The sequence below is a fragment of the Doryrhamphus excisus genome, linkage group LG2 (assembly GCF_037039965.1).
Source record: "Doryrhamphus excisus strain RoL-2023G ecotype Guam linkage group LG2, RoL_Dexc_Guam_v1.1, whole genome shotgun sequence".
In the NCBI taxonomy this organism is placed as follows: Eukaryota; Metazoa; Chordata; class Actinopteri; order Syngnathiformes; family Syngnathidae; genus Doryrhamphus; species Doryrhamphus excisus.
In genome coordinates, this window is record NC_136358.1 from 2,301,473 (window position 1) to 2,318,540 (window position 17,068).

Below are 17,068 nucleotides of genomic sequence, written 5' to 3' on the forward strand. Positions count from 1 at the left end.
TCTTAAACCAACACGTTTAGTCGTCTAATAGGCTTAATTATATGGTCATTTTCTTAGGTGTAAAAATATAACAAAATGAAACCCCAGCGGGGTTTAATTTGTAACTTGACACGGCCGAAACTAACCAAGTAGCCACCTTTTCATACCTGAGTTATCAGGGACTTTCGGTTTTATCATGCTGCATTCAGGGGCATGATAAAACAAAAGATCTCGATTAACATATTGCGTATTAGATGTCCGTTAGTCCAGCGTTGCTCATGCAAATATCATGTTACAGAAATGCTGAATAAAGATTACTAGTCAGTAGTTTCCTTTTAAAAAATTTCAAGTTGTCCTTAAACGCAACACTTACCCGCCTCCTCCTATTTCCTGTCTCATGAGGGTGACGAAAGTGGTAGGGGAACAACATAAGTTGGAGCAGAATTCAGTTTGAACACTTTATTAAATAGGCAGGACAACAGATAGCTGCAGTTTCCTTTCATCTTCTGTACAGCGTGACTGAGGAAGAACATCTTCACCTTTGAGGAGCCAACACAAGGTAAGCTCAACACACAGATATGAATATTCACCCAATTTACCAAAACGATTGTGTCACTATTCTTACCAGTTTATTCAAGATGAATGTGTCTGAGACAATGGAGACAGAAGAAGATCTTTTGACTTGCCTCCACATAAAGTTCTACCACCCCGAGCAGCACACAAAAGGTTTTTACAGTTTGCTCCATCCGGGCAACAGAAGCAAACATTCTGCAGATGAGCCTCTCCGTTTAGGACGAGATGCCCAGGTTTGCACCTTTTCTCTGGTTGACCGCCGGGTGTCCCGCAAGCAGCTGGCCCTCTACGCCTACCGCACAGCTGACAGCCCAGACATGCTATTCACCCTTCAGAACTTATCTCAGATCGCAAAGATGTACGTTAACAGCTCAGCCCTGGACTTCTTGGAGAGGGTGGATCTCCCGAGTAAGGCCCTGGTCCGGTTCGGGCAGTATGAGATGCTGATAGTCAGGGAGGCTGGTGAGGCCAAAGCGAGCTTTGAGGTGGAGTTGGACGTCTTGTCAGCACCTCCATCAAGGGAGACTTGTGCATGTGAATCTGACACCGTGCCCGTCATGGACACAGGCTCCCAGCTGACACCAAAACCAGAAATCCAAGATCCTTTGGAGACAGATGAGACAGAGGATTGTCATTCACTCAATACTCCACCCTGTATGTGACTTTATCATTTAGCCACTTAACTGGGCTTCTTGTACCAACCTTGTTAGGTTTGAACGCTTAGTTCACTTAGAATAAGACAAAATAAAAGACGACAGCATCACTGAACTGTCTATCTTTACTTCACACAAGTGACAAAGAGTGGTACTTCTTTTAAAAAGGCATCTTGTCAAAGATTGAAATGTGAAAAATCAAAAAGCTGCATTGTCAATAAATAAGGATTAAAAACATTGTATATGTCGTGTCATTCTCATATTAAAGACGGTATTTCACACTGTAGAGGTAGTTAAAAAAAACACACATGCTATGCATATGAACTTGAATGGTGTAGTGTGAACATCACTGAATGCAGAAAAAAACAACATAATTCCTTCTCCAGAACCTTAATTTGGGAGGTCATCTGGTGTCCAGGCTTCCTTCAGTGCAAGGTGTCCAAAATGTCCAACTCTGATTTGAATCCTACCAAGACAACTCTGTGGCAAAAAGGAAAAGTTAATTTAAAATTAGGAAACCACCACTGAACATTGCAAGGTAGCAGAGAAGAGCTGGCACTAAACTTTAAAAGTGATTGGTCTCCTCCATGTGGAAAGACAGCTTCCATGATCTGGGGTCCCCTGCAGAGTCTAAGACAAGCACAGAGACTGAGAACACCACACAAATTAGGAAAGACAAACAGGACATTTATTAAACATATAGTCACTAGAAGAGATGGATGTGACCGGCAGCACAGCTTATATTATTGATTCACTTGAGAACTATATACACATTTATATACACACATATGTTCATGTCCGCAATGCCTAGGGAGCATAAAAAGTGATTCTAATAGCGCAAGCTTAATTTCTTTAAATCGCCCAGCTAGGGAATTTTAAAAGCGTGGGATCAGTTTACAAAAAAAACAACAAACCTAGTGACATTTCGCAATGTTCAGGTTGAACAACCTACCCTGTGTCGAGCTTCAAACTGATGAGGACAGATAGCGCAAGCATCTCCACGCTGTGATTAAGACCTCGGCCTGAGCAATGACTCGACAGTTAAAACGTCTCGTTTTGTGTTTCATATGTTTATTAAAAAACTTCAAATAAGAGGGGGGGAAAGCAACTTGTAAATAAAATCATACATAACTTTGCTGTATCGTCTAAGAAATACACTAACAGAGTGTAAAGTGGGGGGAAAAAAGTCAAACTAAAATTTTGAGTTTACATGCGTACAGGTCGAAAAATAAATGTTTTTAAATAGCGCCACACAATCTGAATAGAAACACTCGCTGAAGTCTTTTTAAAACGTGATTTTGATGGGGGGGGATCAGGTTAATCTATACAATGACTACTATGCTCTTTACATAGACTAAATGTATTCCAATTTGAATCTTATTTTTCTGGTAATAACGTGTCATACTGAACTAGGCTAAGCAGTAAAACCCAAACAATCTGAATTTGAAAAGTGAAAAACAGAGGAACAGAAAAAGCATTGACAGCTCAGAGGAATACGTGAATGCAACAAAGATCGCATATTTTGTTTTGTTTTTAAGAACGGCGCCGTCCGCAATACAGTATCTTCCAGTAAGTCTCCGGCGAACGCAACGCAATCCACCATACACAAGAGGGGGGGGAGCGTATAGCACCATGCGCATCAGCAGACGGCGTTCTTGTCATATTCTAAACCTGGAGAGAGAGAGCATACCACACATGTCAAGGAACGGGTTTTACTCAAGATTCACGCAGCTTTTTAACGCTACAGCAGCATAGTTTTACGCTTGTCACACTGATTTACTAGCTAGATTAGATCTGAGCGAAGGAAGAGCGGATTCTTTCTGATCTTTTAATGTATCATTATTCTGAAACACATCTAATGTGATGAGTGGGACTTTGGCGGTCTCAATTCACCTGTACTCACCTTTGTGTTAAACTCCATGGGCCTGGTAGGTACCATAGTTGGGCTGCGGCATCGGAGGAGGGTGACCGCTTTGTGCATAGCTGGGCCTGGGGTAGGGGGGTGCGTACCCCTGAGGCTTTGTCTGTGGAGTAAAACGGGTGCGCTCATAGGAGTACCCATTGCCAGCCACTGGAGCAGGTGGGGCAGGAGGAGGTGGGGCTCGTCTAATGGGACTCCGATCGCGGGCCATATAGGGCATAGCAGGAGGTGGAGGAGGCCGCCTATCGTAAGGATCATGGGAGCCCATCCCAACACGCTCTCTAACCATTCCTGAAGGCGGCGGCGGTGGAGGGATGGCCCCAGAGCGCCTTTCTTCATAGCCTGGGGCACCATAAGGGCGGGCTCTGAATTTCTCATAGTAATCCACCACTCTATAGCCTTCTCGTTCGCCATATCCACGGTCTGGATACATGGGTCGTCTAGGAGGAGGTGGCGGAGGCGGTGGAGGGGGGTAAGGAGACATGCGGCCTCCATAGGGAGGCTCCGGATGAAAGCGAGGAGGAGGAGGATAATAGCCTCCTCTGCCAGGGGGCGGTGGAGGTGGATAGTCCTCCTCCGCTTGAGCCCATGCAGGCTTGCTTCTTGACAACTGAACATGGATATAATTACCTAGTGGAAAAGGTTGGGGAAACAATGTCTTCATATAAAAAAATATTTTGTAGATCCAAAGTTGTAAGTACTGCCATTGAACTTACCTTGAAACATTGTGTTATCTAGACCCTTTATGGCATCCATGGCCTCATCAGAATTTGCCATGTGAACAAAAGCAAAATTCTTCACAATGGCACACTCTGTGACTGTGCCATACTCTTCAAAGAGCTCTTGTAGCTCTTTCTCAAAGCCCCTTTCCACATTGGCGATGTGAAGCTTGACAGGACCCTGGCTGTTCCCTCTGCTGGGCTCCACATTCATGGGCCTCCCATTGAGTTTACGAAGGTGGAGCTCACGGATGGCTTTGGTGGCTGCCTTGCGATCATCCATGTGGACAAAGGCATAGTTTTTGTACTTGGCACATTCCGTCAGTGTGCCGTATGGAGTAAAGAGGGCTTCAATTTCATCCCTGCCAGTCTCCTCAGCCAGGTTTCCAATGAATATCTTCACCATTGTTGCTCTACGACCTGCATGCGGTAGAGATTATCGACGAACACAGATAATTATACCAGGTGCAGTCAACGTAAGAGAATCATTGAGATCATTATCATTATATAATAAATTGCGAATAAACAAATTTGTGTTGCCTTCATGTGCAAGCAATATGCCCGGCAACAAAGATGCTAACATGTTAGCACTTCCTGTTGTGCGCGCTGCCATTAGCAAGCTAACGTTAGCAACCTGCTACATTTCGCTGACGTGAGGTCAAATTAGTTCATATTAGTTATTGTTAGTATGTTAAATGGGTTACCACCTGCTATACTTTCAACAAGGAAAATGCGTATAAAAGCTTAAAACCCACCGTAATTCCTAGTTTGCTTCGACAACCCGCGCCACTGCCGAGTCGCAGGGAAAGGGAAAGAAAAACGTAAAGCAATGAGGGATACTGACGATTGGATCACAACTATAAACCTCATTGGTGAATGTATGTGTCAATCAAAATATATGCTATCGTGATTGGCCAAAGTTCCAGGCGTTTTGGTCGACTGGAAACTGCGTCATTTCCGCTGTTAGAGTCATGGCGAAGCACGTTAGCGATTAAAGTTGTGATTAAAATGGAGCATATGGTATGTAACACCCACGAATCATCATATTAAAGGTGGTTTACAAAGTCACGATTTGTTATTTGTAGTTCTGTTGTCTTTCACCACACCATTGACCATATTTGAAGACGTGTATGTATGTCTGTGTGTGTATGTGTATATATATATACACACACACACACATATATATATATGATAGTGCGGCGTGCACTTTTCAAGCAATTTGTGTAAGAATTCCTCTGTGCGAAGTTCAGTTCAGTTCAGCTGATGCAACCACACTGGGTGTCCAGCAGAAGACGCTAGAGGCAGAATTGCCAACCAATTGAGTTCTTCTGTAGTTCCTAACGTCGCACAATGAATAAATGTGAATTAAGTTAACTGCTTAAATGACGCATGTAGTTGTAAGGGAATGCACTAAGCAACAAAAGGTTGAAGAAATTGACAGACCTCTGAGGCCTTTTTGCACACCACTCCTTCTGCTGCTCTATTAAAAAAAGTGAGCTCATCAAAAGTGTATACCAAATAATGAAAAGTCCTTTATTGCCATCAGATCATGAGTGCAGACAAAATCTGACAGAGAAGTTGACTGTACAACCAGCACACACACACTCACGCAAAGTGCGACCAGTAGTAGGACACAAGGGTTACAGATACATAAGGGAGTACAGTACTCACACAATGAGGTATAAATGTACACAAACATACCAGATCAGGCTTGCGCACATGCAACTGAACCAAAAAGGTACAAATACTCTTAAGTGCTGTCTCTCACTCTTGCTCGCTCACCCATACACACACACTCACATAAAAAGACACAGGTGAGTACTATCATTACAAGCATTGCCAGTAGTCAACCGTTCTTCCATTCATTAGCCTCTCAAAACTTTGGTCATGTGTGTATGCTTGCCTGTTATGGACAATGCTGGCCCGGTAACCCCAAAATGGGGGACTGGAAGTTGCAAGCCAAAAGAAACAATCGACCACCCTGGTCTCGCTCTACTTTCTAGTCATGTTGGACATTCAACGTGTACGTTAGCAGCAGTTCTAGTGGATGAAACAGATGGCTTGGTAAGTCAAATTAACAACACCCTTTTTTCATGCACGGGACAGGCGACCACCGACTAATGGTTAGCTAAGTGTCATGCAAGTTAGAAAAATAGACTGCAAACCCACAAGACATAGAAATCAAAAGTTCATCTCCAGAGCAGGGGTACATTTCACTTCCATTTTTTATTTCATATTTTCTAAGATGTGGAAATAGCAACAACAAAAAGAGCGGTAACCAAGACAACAGTAGCAACATGAGCAGAGAGCCACTCGGGACTCTCGTACACCACTCGCCCCAACACAGAACACCTTGCTCAGTTGTTTGCCAGGCAGGGGTAACCACCACCTGGGTGGTGTGTGTTTGCATGTGGCTCTCATCTCATTTGAAGCTGTCCCCACAGTTCTGTCGTTGCTGCCCCCGGCCCTCCCGGACCCTCTCCCACCTGCAGCACATGCCTGCCCCTGCCTCCTCCAAAGCTGATGGACCCTCATGTGCATGCGGAGCGGCGTGCGACCGTGGTTTTTCCGAGACTGTGGTTGGAAGCTAGCACTACTTCTCTTTTGTTTCTATTGTTTGGGCTTAAAAATAAAAAAAGAAAGCAGCTGCTCGGGGCACCGCCCTTGACCCACCTTAAGAGACTTAAGACAGGTGAGGAGGAGACACATTACTTCACATCCTCCTTCCTGTGTTGAGATGAGGCCAGGAATTGTGTTTTTCGTTTTGTGGTTGCCAAATAAGTAGAGCCGCCACACAGTCTACTCTACCTAAAATGAGGAAATTGACTTGATTCTGGTGTTTGGCACCGAGCTTGTCTATCCCCCCCGCCCCCAGCCACTTCTACTAACAATTCCCTCATCAGTCAGTTCTCCCCTAGGAACTGAAATAAAAATACAGAACCTCCCTCCCTGGAAACAAAACACTTTTTTTTTTTTTTTAAATTCAAGGCACAATGTCGATCAATATTCCAGCCTCTGTGAGTGTGAACACTGCGTCGTCGCATTGGACCGTCTGCTCATGTGCCACTCTCCACAGTTTACACCTCTCTCACCTGCACTCAAACACCGTTAATAAGACGTGTCTGTTTCAGTGGAGAAATAGCGACTGCAGAGTCCAAGCCAGTGATAAACAATGAACGAAACAAACACACAAAAAAAGACAATAACAAAAGCCCCCTCAAAAAAGTCTAGTCCTGTTTGTTGTGTCTCAGTATTTTCCTTAAAAATCAAGTCATATTTACCAGCTCTTTTTGGCAAGCTAGTTGTTTCTTTTTTAAATAAGCACTAAGTACTGATAGATAGGATAGCATACACCATGTTTTCTTAAGTAGATGCGTTTGTCTGGTTTTTTCGCTCTCATAATATGGATTCAGGTATTTTGTCAGGTATTTTTCACTCATCTGTTTACGGTTTAAGTTAATGCAAGCAGGGACAGTTTGCCATGGAGTCTTCTTGCTCGAGTCTTGGGTTTCGCAAAGGGTGCGGCTGTCTCATTACGAGACGCCATTGACCAACGTTAGCGTCTCGCTGGTCGGCGTTGTGCCATTGCTTGGGGAACGCTTGGAAGGCGTTCGGTCATCCTTTTTGCTGCTGGTCCCATTCTCCTGGGATAATAAAAAAAAGGATATGAACACCTTAGAATAGACATAATAAGTTGTCATTTGTAAATCGGTGCATGTCAGTACCTTGGGCTCAGCGCCAGTGTGGTTTTCCTTTTGAGGAAGGTTCTGTCTGCTCTGGGACTCAGGACGGGATATGTAGTCAGCAACAGTCACTAAAACATTGAAATTGGTTGAGAACAACTGTGGGACGACTGTGCTTGAGCTGGTAAAACGCGGCACCTCACCACTATCAGCGGGCTGCCTGTCACGGCTGGTGGAGCCTCCCTCAGGGCGACTGCCACGGTTACGACGGCGGCGGCTTCGGTTGCGTCGCTGCGGCCGAGCTTCATCATCTAAAAAGGTCAAAGGAGAACACACGTTTAGAAGAAAATTTGGAGGCTGACCTTCAGGAGAATATCTGTGATTGATTGCTAACAAAGTTTCTGACCCAGCCCGTTCTCACTGGGCCCGGCCTGGCTGTCAGACTCTGCCGCGGCATCCATCACACTGGGCTCCTGGTCGTTGCGGCGCCGACGGGAGCGCCTACGGCGGTCTTCTCCCATGCCTTCGCTGACATCCGTGTCGGCCTGCTCTCCCTCACCCTCCAGCAGGGAGTAGGGATTACTGTCTGGGTCCCTCAGCACTGCAGATGCCACAGCACAATGGTTTGCAACCGCACTTTGCTCTCACTCAGTGGGGGGCACTATATGACCAGAAAGTCATTGGCTAAACAAATGACATTAATTTCCTTTGCATTAGCTGTGGGTAACCCGATGTATGTGCCATACTTTCAACCTTCATCTAACATGAAATTCAACTACAACGGAAACCGTTTATGTCAACACATCTCGGACTGGCTGACTGAAATAAAACAGCGACAATTGTGATTGACTACGTATGTCAGTATAGATTTAATGTGGGGCTTTAGCAATAAGTACAGTGCACCAGAAGTTGATACCGTACCACCGTACCTGAGCTGATGGAGTTAGAGGGCTTGGACCCTGGTCCTCCACGACCTCGTCCAGGGTTGGAGCCTCTGCCTCGGCCACCCCGCCGGGAACTTCTCTCCTCTCCACCAATGCCCCGGGGCCGCTGATCTCGCTCGTTAAAGTCCTCCGACTCAGAGGCATTGGACAGCTCAGAGTTTGTGCCTGCAGAGACCACAAGGTTGTCACAATTCCATAAGAGTCTAAAAAAAAAAAAGGAACCCATGAAAGCTTTTCCTCACCATATCCAGAATACTGGCTGTTGGAGGCTCTGCGTCCTCTGCCACGACCTCCGTAGGTACGGGAAGTGTGGAGCGAGTTGCTGCTTTCGTCGGTCAAGTAGCCTTTCTCTCGGTCAGTGGTGCCACCACCTCCAGCTCCGGTTCGACTAGGCGTCGCGCGATAACCCACCCCAATCTGGCGGAGCTGTTCATCAATCTGGAGACGTTCGAGGCGCAGCTGCTCCACTTCCTAAATGCATGACGACAGGAAGGAATGTCAGGAAAAGCTTCCACTAACATGTATTCTACTTGGGGTGTCAAGAGACCCTTCATTCATGAGAACAGACGAGACACACAAGATTGGGTCTATGAGACAAGGTTTTCACTATAACCATACAACCAATGTTCACACAGTCCAAAGCAAGCAGAAAAGAAAACTCCAACATTATTATTTTTTGACATTTTATATGGTGGTTTTTATTGGCGGATGACCGAAGGCAAGGGTTTTACATTGCAGTGTGACTGCTGTCTCCACCAACGACAGCTGTACCACAAGGGAGGTGGCAGAGGGGGCTGTGAAGGAAATGAGGCACAACGAGGGGGCAGAAGGGAGGCGTAGTCTGCACCTAATTTTGGATACAGAGTCCAAATAGGTGTAATCTAAACTCACAGCATTCTGGTCACCCAATCCCAGAGGGAAGGGCTATTTATAAAAGCACATGAGGTAAGGGCAAAAACGCATTGCACACAACAGGTTTGCTCATGTGATGACGGCCGGGGGGGGACAGGTGATCCAATATGGTTCACGCATGGCCATGCCACAAACACAGGCAGAAGCTTCTCAGGATGTCTTCACGCTTGTGGTTCAATAGTGTGGCAACCACAAAGTTTAAAAAAATATATTTAAGAGAGATACTTGGTGGGCACTTTGGTGTGTTGGCATTCACACTGTGGTATTTTTGTCATGGGGCCAAAGGTTGCAGTCTTATGCATTATTCCTTCTAACATTTGGAGGAAACCCCCCCACACACACACACACTCATTCTACCCTAAATGATGATGCTACCCTCTGTTGGTGACCGTGCAGTCCACACTTACCTGGAGATAGGACACATGGTACTCCAGAAGTGCCTGCGCGTTGCTGATGTTCTCCTTAGTTCCCACAAACACAAAAGGAACCATGCCCTTATCAAAACAAAGAGAAAAGACAGAAAAGAGGAGAAATAAGTCGGCTGAATTTTTTTCCCCTAAGATAAATCTGACGGTGTCGACTGTAAAAACATAAACCAACAAGTTAAAGATGACACTGTGAACCCTTGAAAGAGAGCACAACTAGGGCATGAACTACAGAACATCTTGGATAAGCTCACAGCTAGGTGCCAACAGCCCCCACACAGCAGACAGAAGTTGTGTGCATTGAAAACATTGTGCATACTGGTGACAAGTGTGAAAATTAATTGCAGCAAGTGTGAAAGCAAACAGGCCATGGAACATCAAGTCATGTCATTTTTGCAGAGTAGACAGCGGTTTTAAAGCGACGAGGCTACAAGCCCAACGGTTCATTCACCTCTTTGCTGCTGGCAGTGTCGTCCCTGCCTGCCCCCTGCCTGCCTACCTCCTCCCGGGGAAGCTTTTTGTCGTTGTCTCCTTCGATCCTGACACGGACCACGCCAGACTTGTCCACAATCTCCTGTATGACTTTGCCATTCTTGCCGATGACTTTGCCTGTGCACAAGGGGGGGGGGTCACTTAATATTGGAATGACACTTCTGTAGCCAAATGAGCGAGATGTTATGCAGTGAGGCCCAGTGTTGTTGCCAACAACATGAACCACCTCAGGGATGTTTCCTCACTCACCTACAAGGTTCCTGGGTACCTGAAAGTAGTCTTCTTTAAATTCAAGATACTCTCTAGCCTGCTTTACTGCTTCTGGAGTCTGTAAAACAACAAGCATGAATCTAAACTGAAAAGGATGATGACCACACAACTATGTTTAAGCAGTGAAGCCACGTACCTCTCCATAGATCCGGAAGGTACAACTCTCTTCTTCCAGCTCGATAGCTGTGACACCTGGCACCTTTCGGGCTTGTTGGATGTTGGCGCCATGGGAGCCGATGGCGAGCCCCATCAGGTCCTCTCGTACCCGAACCTCCTCCTGGTAGGCTGAGGCTAACTGTTTACTTGTCTGGAAGAAGGCGGGATGTGTTTCCAAAGGAATACAAAACATGCAATGAATGTGCACACTGACAGCACGTCCAAAGGAATGATTACCTCCAAATGTTTGGTGGCTTCCTCGTTACGGGACATTAACATAAGCTTGGTACGGATGCTGCGGAAATGCATGTCGCTGAGAAGGGTAGCACGCTTTGTTGTGGTTTCATTTGTAGACTGAAAATCACACAGAATTAAGAAAGTGGTAAAGAAGTGAGCGAGAAAAAAAGGTAACTGGTACTGGGGGAAAAAGCTTAATTCCAAATACTAACCAGCACAATGAGTTCATGTGATTGGGCACTGTAAAAGATGCAATTGGCGCCAATAGCTTTCCTGAAGTCTTTGTGAATGTTGTCGCCTGCACAGCTGTTGATGAAAAAGGACAATGAGCAGTGCCTAATTGGAACAAAGGGTGCTAATCAGAAGCCCTTAAAGGAGACCTATTACGCTCATTATCGGCGCTTTCTATTAAGTTGCGGACTGCTAAAGAGCAACTACACATGATAATCCGTGTAGAAACCCTTCTCGATCTTCAAAATTCTGCACTTCTGCAGTGTCTCCATGGACCTGCTTCCGACCCAATCGGTCTGTTTAATTTACTCCAACATGGCCTTACTCTAGGTATGCCCACTTCTCGAGAAGTGAGTAACCAATCACAGCGGACTTCCGTATACATAGGTCCATATCAAGTGCAGGCAATCTTCCATACAAGGAAGACTGAATAGCATTCATGTCAGTAGAACTCGATGTTTGAAAAAAACTCAGTAAAAACAAGTGAGCAGAGACATCCCAAACTTCTTTCAGGCCTCACTTCCAAATGTGCAAACCTCATCTGTTCAATATGAGACTAGAACATTGTGAGAACATTTATAGGTCAGAAAAGTGGAAAAAGCATAATAGGTCCTTTTTGGGGAATTTTGCTGATCATTTCCAATCCTTTTGTGAAACATGAACACATTTATTTCACTCTTCTGTCCATTTTAATGTTAATTTTAACGTTAGTTTTAACATAGTTAATATGAGCTAGCGAACAATACAGGTCATTGGGACGCACCGATTTGCCTACGAGGCCCTCTTAAAAAATGGAAATGCTGTGATCATTGATGAGTACATTGATAATTCCAGCATTTTGTCATGTTACTGTGTGCTAGGCAGATTGAAAACACACACACCAGTTACTTACAATGTCCGCTCTCATTAGGATGGCAACTGGTGGAATAGCATCAATAGTATCTTTCAGCACAAGATGTGTGCTCCCCGTTGAGCTGGTAAGTTCAAAGTAACCCTCAGGTTTAAAAACCTTTAAGGTTTAAAAACGCTCAGAACAAACAAGCATCCTACAGAGTCTGAACAAACAAGCATCCTACAGAGTCTTCGTAGCAATGTTGTTGGGTCATGGTTGAAAACTGGTATCCTTCAGTCTGTCCTGTTGTTTTGTTGATAACTTGTGGAATCTCAAGTTGAGCACCTATTCGGCTTATTGCTACAACCTTCAACAATACACGTGCGAGGCATGATTTATAATCTCGCGTTAACTTTTCAAAACTAACACCATAGTACCAGCACCATTAGGTAACATTACTAGGGAGTAGCGTGAGGCATTGTGAGTGACGCTGAGAGGCCTACAGCGAGGTGTTGATACTCGGCCAGAAATATAGGACTTTGTGTTAGCTGCTACAATAAGATCACTGTAGCTCGGTTAATGTACAGGTCAGTTATGGAAATTGAACACTATTAGCGGGTTTTTTTTGCTAAGCCTTTTAAGTCTTAAGCGTCTAAGTAGCTGTGTCCCAATTATGTGCATTTTAGTTTAGTTTAAGCTCATATTAACTTGTTTTCTCCTGTTATAATGGGAAAGAAATGTGTTCATGTTTCACATAAGGATTGTGAATGACGGGCAAAATTGAAAAAAAATGCAGTTCACATGTAAAAAAAAAAAAAAACATCATAAAGCAGTTATGAAACTCACATATCCCGAAGGTCCTCCGGGACAGGGATGGTAACTTTGTGGAAGGATTTCTGCGAGGAGGGGCTGTTGGGGTTGAGGGGCCTGATGCGCTCTGCTGTGACAATCTCGTTGTAAGTGGCGTCACACGCCGCATATTCGATCACATAGAACTTGAAACCAGACAGACACATTTTGCATTACAGCGATTTTCCGATTATTTAAACATTTTTTAAAAATTCACCATTCAAGTTAGGCAAAAAGCATGTCCCTACTTTGATGTAAAGGGCAAATCAGGAGACAGAGTAGAAGAGCAATAATAAAGTTCATAAATGTAAAAAAAAAAAAAACAGGTAGAGATTCCAGTTCACGCTCAAAATGCAGACAATTAAAGTCATAAGTTCACGCAAGACATTCCTGGGGGTTCATATCAGACCACTTGAAATAACAGTGACACATTCGGCTGCAACCCCCCTGGCAGGAGGTGCTGCAAAGCTGACCCCCACTCCATATTCTACTGACCCACTCTTAAACCCATAGATCACGCTTGTGATTGGAAGGCTGTTAACTTCAAATGTGGAGAGAAGACGACAATGAAATGAACAGTGTCACAGCAATGACAAGCTTTATTTACCTCCCCCTTCATCATTCGGACCCGGGCCAGCCACCATCCACATGGCTCCTGTTCATTGGCCCTGGAGTACACCTGTGAGGCAGACAACAGTCTTTTTTTTCCCCATTTGATTTTCTGCATTTAGAAATTATCCCTGATCAGGGCTGTGAGCGATAAAGGAAAACAAGCGTGGCTGAGACTCAAGGCGCCAGAGGCCTTACCTCCACCTCCTCTCCTTCGCCAATTTCCTTGTGGTAGTCTGTTGGAGGCGGCAACCGCACGTCGCTGAAGGGCAACTGTCGCTCTGGCTGCCAGCTTCAGTGAGAGGGAGAGCACAAACAAGCTCTAATCCTGTGACACAAGCTTTGGCAATTCACACATGCAGCTCTTCTTCAGGTCTCATCAAATTAAAACTGGAAGATGTATTGAGCCAAGTTAAAAGACGCAAGTCTAGACAGCCGTCGACAATCATCGCTGGATCATGTCCTACAAACTAAATGAGATTGTAAATAGTTTGGGCGCCATAAAGTTCAATGAATTACTTTGGGAGGGTGACTTGATATGTTGGACAAAAATTTATACCTGGCTCATTTCTTGAATCAAAACTAGAACCTTTGTGTTATACAACCACCCGAGCACATTCTCAGGGAAAGTAAAAAAAGGGGGTCGTAACAGGGGGTGGCGTCCCAAAAAGAGCATAGGCCTGTCACCCCTCCCACCCATTCTGCATAACTTGGGTCAGCCACTATTTTTAGGGGTGCCCTGCACTACATTGCACTGCCAGCCGAGTAGATAAAAAGGGTGCTGGGTGTGTGTTGACGGGAGTGGTGAGCGCTGGTAGGTGCAGTGGGGTGGCTTGGAGTGCAACCGCCTTGGGAGGGGGCTGTTTAAGATGTGTAAGGACAGCTGCATTCCAAGCACAGGTGCCAAAGAGGAACATTTTGAATGCTCGAGTAAAGCACCGGCCAGAACCAGTCGTGGTAACTCAATCACAACACACACGCACACGTGCACACAATATACCCCTAGAGAGATTCAAGCTTACTTGTTTTCAAACACAATGGTGAGGGAGTCATCATGGACATCCTTGATGTAACCCTACAGGGAAAAAAAGCAGAGAAGGTGGGGGACACATTTATTGCACTTATGATGATTACAGCGGTTCTGGTTGGATATAAACAATATTTGGGTTAAAAGTGAAGAACAGAATTAGGGGTTAGTGGCTTTTTGTGGAAGCTGAGCCAACAATGGCTGCATAGAAACATCACATGCCAAACAATATATCAATGTCTTAACATTGGTTAAGACCGCATGTAGACAATGTGCACAGCATACATTTAAAGAGGATGCCATTGTGAACAAATGGCAAACCTCGGCCGACACCCTGTGCAGAGCGATGGATAAGTGGTGGCCATGGCGTGCCTCTCACTGTGACACTTCCCTATAAGGAACAGAGGCGGCGTCCATATTGGCATGGGTACACCTGCTGGAAAATATCCACGTCACTATCAGGCAAATTAATTGATATTTACTGATGGTCTGGAAGGAGTCACATTGTAAACGTGGCAAGGTACGAGGGCCCCGTATCTTCCCTGCTCTAATTTACGGAGGTTACTTCAGGAGACAGCTGCACTTTTCATGTCAGATTGACGGCCACCAAGAAGCACCGGGTCAAAGTTTGGGCAGGTCCTCTTCCTGACTGACACGAGTGGTGTACAAGTGTCACTATGACACCACATCCCCAGCGCACACATGCGGGAACTTTAAATGATCAAGTTCCATGACCATTAAGAGGGGATAAATTTGCTGTCAATCTATGAACAACATGTCTCCATCAACTGGCAATAAAACATTTTTTCTGCTGTCCTAATAAAAACAATCGCAACGATTTCAGGATGAGTGACAAAGAACTGCAAAGTTGCTCATACATGCCATGACCAAACTGTCAACTAGTAAAGGACAGCAACAGGTGAGGGGGCAGAAGCCGAGTAAATTTAGGCGCATCTCGAACCTCCCATTGCTGTTGGCCTGGGCCTGCTGAGCAACCAACGACAAGAGGGGGTGGAGGAACACACGTCTGCACTATATACACTGGGCAGAGAAGCTCTTAAAGTTACTATTAGAAAGTAGTGGGGGAGGGGGCCGGGGGTTAAGGTTGCCATTCCTCTCTGAAGTGGGTACTCTCCCATGATTATCCATAAACTCCAGAAAGGCTCCAAATCAAGTTTATTTTGAAATTGAAATAATTCACTATGTGCTGTCCCTGAGCATGCATCTGTCTTTGACAGTCAAATTGTCTTTACTGTCGCTTTTTGGTTCCTCAAGATGCGAATGCTTATTTTGAAAATGTGGCAGAAATGAAACTGAAAGCGACTCATTCCGAGTAAATGACTGGTGTCCGTACAAACAAAAACTACGTTAGCTTGACATGTAGCATCTCATACACCAGAGTTGCAGCATTTGTACAACGGGTGTGTGTCGTTAGCAGATGGTTTTAACGCCCACTCCCAGTCCACACAAACACATATTTAAAGACATATCAGACGTAGATAGATATCACGTTGACAATGGCTAAAATAGGATGATGATGATGACAATTGCACCTATTAGCTTAAGAGCTAACTCGTGCTAGCTGCCCACCCCACAATGACCAGCCATGCTGGGACACCAAAGCATCTTCGTTTCATTCAAAAAGAACTCGACTCGAACTAATAAAGTCATTCTTAGCGACCACAGTGGTTGAAAGAAGAAAATGTGACAAATGAAAAAAGCAGGAAACTTTGCTTTTAAAAAAAGGAGAGTGGTGATCTACACCGGGAGCCTAGGTTACCTTATAGAAGGCCCCATTCGAGCCACGAACTTCCACCGCCAGCCCGTCCATACTTGACGGCAGCTCCCCGCGAATGTGCTTGTCGGCTGAAGCCGCGACGACTCCAAGCGCGTCGGGCAACGAGATCACCCCCAGCTTCGCCGGCCCGTCGCCGCTCTCCGGCCGCTTGTGGATGTCCAGTGTTCCAGGTGGGAGGGAGAGGGAGATGGGGGAAAGAGGTGATGGGTGTGATAGTGTCAAGTGAACCGACGAAGGCGCAGTCTCTCCAGGAGCACCGTGGTCACTGCTGGCAGCACGAACACCACGGACAAACGGCTATGGACGCACAGTGACGACACTACAGCGGCTGGATTTGGGCTGATGGTTGATTAGCAACGAGGCTAGCTACTATCAACACCTTGATCCAGTCAGTTGGAGGGATGCTAGCCTGCTACTAGCCACTGATAGCCTTCTGCCTCAAGTGTGGCGCAGTCGTTGTGTTGAACAACCGGAGAAGGAAAATCTTCACCGGGTTACGGTCCCTTTGAACCTGCTGTGCAATTTTGACGGGCGTTCCCCTCCGAAGAAAAGGTGCACTACCCGGCGAGTCCTCAGTGAAGCTAGCAAGCCTCTCCAACACACGCCGATACAGTGAATCAGTGAGGTGCTGAATGACCTCAAACACCCAACAAAGCCCCGCCCACTACGGAAGTCCGCTATGTGATTGGTCGAGAACCTTTGAATCAAATGATTCAAGGATTCAAAGGCTTTGTATTATGGAAAGGTAAACAAGGCAT

At 45.4% G+C, this 17,068-nt stretch overlaps 3 protein-coding genes across 7 annotated transcripts; 1 reads left to right on the forward strand and 2 right to left on the reverse strand.

The window, feature by feature from the left end:
• Window positions 1–367: 367 nt before the first annotated feature.
• On the forward strand, window positions 368–1,435 carry tifa (TRAF interacting protein with forkhead associated domain). The gene is made up of 2 exons (XM_058067823.2): window positions 368–538; window positions 608–1,435. Exon 2 carries the CDS (start codon window positions 618–620, stop codon window positions 1,212–1,214), a length of 597 nt encoding a protein of 198 aa, XP_057923806.2. The 5' UTR covers window positions 368–538; window positions 608–617; the 3' UTR covers window positions 1,215–1,435.
• Window positions 424–4,688, reverse strand: LOC131125874 (RNA-binding protein 4B-like). 2 transcript variants are annotated; one of them, XR_013629580.1, is made up of 6 exons: window positions 4,601–4,688; window positions 3,843–4,265; window positions 3,109–3,756; window positions 1,770–1,835; window positions 1,595–1,685; window positions 424–1,155 (listed from the first exon to the last, which is right to left on the reverse strand). XR_013629580.1 is itself a non-coding variant. In XM_058067818.2 (4 exons), the coding sequence occupies exons 2-3, from the start codon at window positions 4,249–4,251 to the stop codon at window positions 3,116–3,118; spliced, it is 1,050 nt and encodes a 349-aa protein (XP_057923801.2). In that variant the 5' UTR covers window positions 4,252–4,265; window positions 4,601–4,688; the 3' UTR covers window positions 2,257–2,876; window positions 3,109–3,115. The 2 variants fall into 2 exon arrangements, 1 of the variants encoding a protein (XP_057923801.2); XM_058067818.2 differs by lacking the exons at window positions 424–1,155; window positions 1,595–1,685; window positions 1,770–1,835 and adding an exon at window positions 2,257–2,876.
• A 1,364-nt stretch (window positions 4,689–6,052) lies between these two features.
• fxr2 (FMR1 autosomal homolog 2) lies at window positions 6,053–16,957 on the reverse strand. Of its 4 annotated transcripts, none has more exons than XM_078795224.1 (17): window positions 16,293–16,957; window positions 14,508–14,560; window positions 13,684–13,777; window positions 13,484–13,555; window positions 12,874–13,022; window positions 11,177–11,270; window positions 10,965–11,081; window positions 10,708–10,878; window positions 10,551–10,629; window positions 10,309–10,418; window positions 9,792–9,878; window positions 8,715–8,943; window positions 8,458–8,637; window positions 7,923–8,129; window positions 7,732–7,839; window positions 7,571–7,659; window positions 6,053–7,489 (listed from the first exon to the last, which is right to left on the reverse strand). In XM_078795224.1, the coding sequence occupies exons 1-17, from the start codon at window positions 16,341–16,343 to the stop codon at window positions 7,379–7,381; spliced, it is 2,001 nt and encodes a 666-aa protein (XP_078651350.1). In that variant the 5' UTR covers window positions 16,344–16,957; the 3' UTR covers window positions 6,053–7,378. The 4 variants fall into 4 exon arrangements, with proteins under 4 accessions (XP_078651350.1, XP_078651357.1, XP_057924613.2 ...); XM_078795231.1 differs by having other exon boundaries at window positions 7,935–8,129; window positions 16,293–16,956; XM_058068630.2 differs by having other exon boundaries at window positions 10,261–10,418; window positions 16,293–16,956.
• Window positions 16,958–17,068: the final 111 nt, after the last annotated feature.

Bases quoted from the DNA above. Each gene is read 5' to 3' on its own strand.
- tifa (XM_058067823.2), top strand. From the start codon at position 618: ATGAATGTGTCTGAGACAATGGAGACAGAAGAAGATCTTTTGACTTGC.
- fxr2 (XM_058068630.2), bottom strand. From the start codon at position 16,343: ATGGACGGGCTGGCGGTGGAAGTTCGTGGCTCGAATGGGGCCTTCTAT. The intron at 10,419-10,550 runs GTGAGTGAGGAA...CCTTGTGCACAG, and splicing joins GGTACCCAGGAACCTTGTAG to GCAAAGTCATCGGCAAGAAT. The intron at 8,638-8,714 runs GTGAGGAAAAGC...TGGTCTCTGCAG, and splicing joins CAGCCAGTATTCTGGATATG to GCACAAACTCTGAGCTGTCC.
- LOC131125874 (XM_058067818.2), bottom strand. From the start codon at position 4,251: ATGGTGAAGATATTCATTGGAAACCTGGCTGAGGAGACTGGCAGGGAT. The intron at 3,757-3,842 runs GTAAGTTCAATG...CTTTTCCACTAG, and splicing joins AGATAACACAATGTTTCAAG to GTAATTATATCCATGTTCAG.